General features: G+C 44.1%; 1 protein-coding gene across 1 annotated transcript; it reads right to left on the reverse strand.

Moving 5' to 3' along the window:
• Positions 1-329: 329 nt before the first annotated feature.
• On the reverse strand, positions 330-1,525 carry LOC144575640 (ethylene-responsive transcription factor 3-like). Its single transcript, XM_078325847.1, has one exon. It carries the CDS (start codon positions 1,157-1,159, stop codon positions 596-598), a length of 564 nt encoding a protein of 187 aa, XP_078181973.1. The 5' UTR covers positions 1,160-1,525; the 3' UTR covers positions 330-595.

Below are 1,525 nucleotides of genomic sequence, written 5' to 3' on the forward strand. Positions count from 1 at the left end.
TTACACAATTTTGTGTACGTAACTAACATGAAATCCATCAAGATTTGCATGAGCCACTTAAAACACGTGATTTATTTCAATCTAAGATAGTAAACAATGTTAGTCTTAGACAAACAGCTGACTTCAAAACTATACAAATCCACTTGCATGAACTAAATCATGTGATGTATTTAGAAAAGGATATTGTATAACCAATCCATTATAGATATATCTAGCTAATAAGATTCAGCTCCTCTTGTGTAACCAATCACTTAGAATGTACTCAAATCGCATCATTCACTAACAATATAGATCACATAGACCCATCCAATCAGCAATATTGCAGAAAATTTTACTAAAAAATACTAGCTCTTTTACTCTTCCTTTTTATAACACCTATCATCAAATTAGATAGATGTTTATACAAGGGACAGAGAAGAAGACTCAGTTGCGATTCGCATCTTTCTCGTCAATTTAATCTCCTTCATCGTCCCATTTGCATTAACAACCAACCTCATATTTTTTTTACCAATAGCCTAATAATCAACAACACAGAGATAGAAGTAAAGAGAGAAGAAAAGGCAAGAAAAGAACCACATTTTTTGAAAATTTTCCATCAGAGCCTCAGAGCAGTAAGATCACCATTCTCCTCTTGTTCTTCTGGCAGCAAATTGAGATCAAATGATATGGGGACACTACGATAACCTGAATCAACCCCTCCTGATCCATCTTCAACAACAGAATCCGATGACCCGCAGTCACTCCTTCCATCATCCGGCCTCACAGTTGGCACCAGAGGAGAAGTCTTTACAGGGTTAAGGGGTTCCATTCGCCTCGGCCCACTGTAAGACTCAAGAGTAGAGCTCAGGCTACTGCATGCAGGCCGGCTCGGTATAGCATTAGCAAATGAACCAGGGCTGATGACAAGACCCGGATCCACCATAGCCGTGACCGGGAAGTTGGTGCGAGCCTTGGGACCCCGCAAGGCCCGTGCCGCAGCATCATAGGCACGAGCAGCCTCTTCCGCCGAGTCGAAGGTGCCGAGCCAGACACGAGCCTTCCGAGCTGGGTCCCTTATTTCAGCAGCATACCGGCCCCATGGTCTCTTGCGAACGCCACGGTATCGGGTCTCCATGGATGGTGCTTGGACGGCGGCCGCCGGTGTCTTCCCCTTCCTCATAACCAAATCGGGATCCGATAAAGACAAAAAAAAGAGGTCGGAGAGAACCGAATCGGATCGGATTGAGGTGGAATAGGTGGCGGCGGCACGGGGTATCTAAAGGGGGCAGCGATGGATCGGAGAGGTTGCTCCTTTGTTGAGGGAAATCACTTGAAGATTTGTTTTCATCCCTTTTGATGACAACTTTTTTTCTCTGATGCGTGAGACGATTTTCTCTCTGTTTTGGATTTCGTGAAGGCCTTGGAAATGGAATTGGGGAAGGGAAGGAAGCAAGCGTTGCGTTTCTGGCTTTCTGCCCCCCTTCCTTTCTTCCTTTCCTCGTTTGCCTACCTCTTTTCTTTTTTATTATTTTCTTTTCTTTTCTTT

This window comes from Carex rostrata, chromosome 24 (genome assembly GCF_964058835.1).
Source record: "Carex rostrata chromosome 24, lpCarRost1.2, whole genome shotgun sequence".
Lineage (NCBI taxonomy): Eukaryota > Viridiplantae > Streptophyta > Magnoliopsida > Poales > Cyperaceae > Carex > Carex rostrata.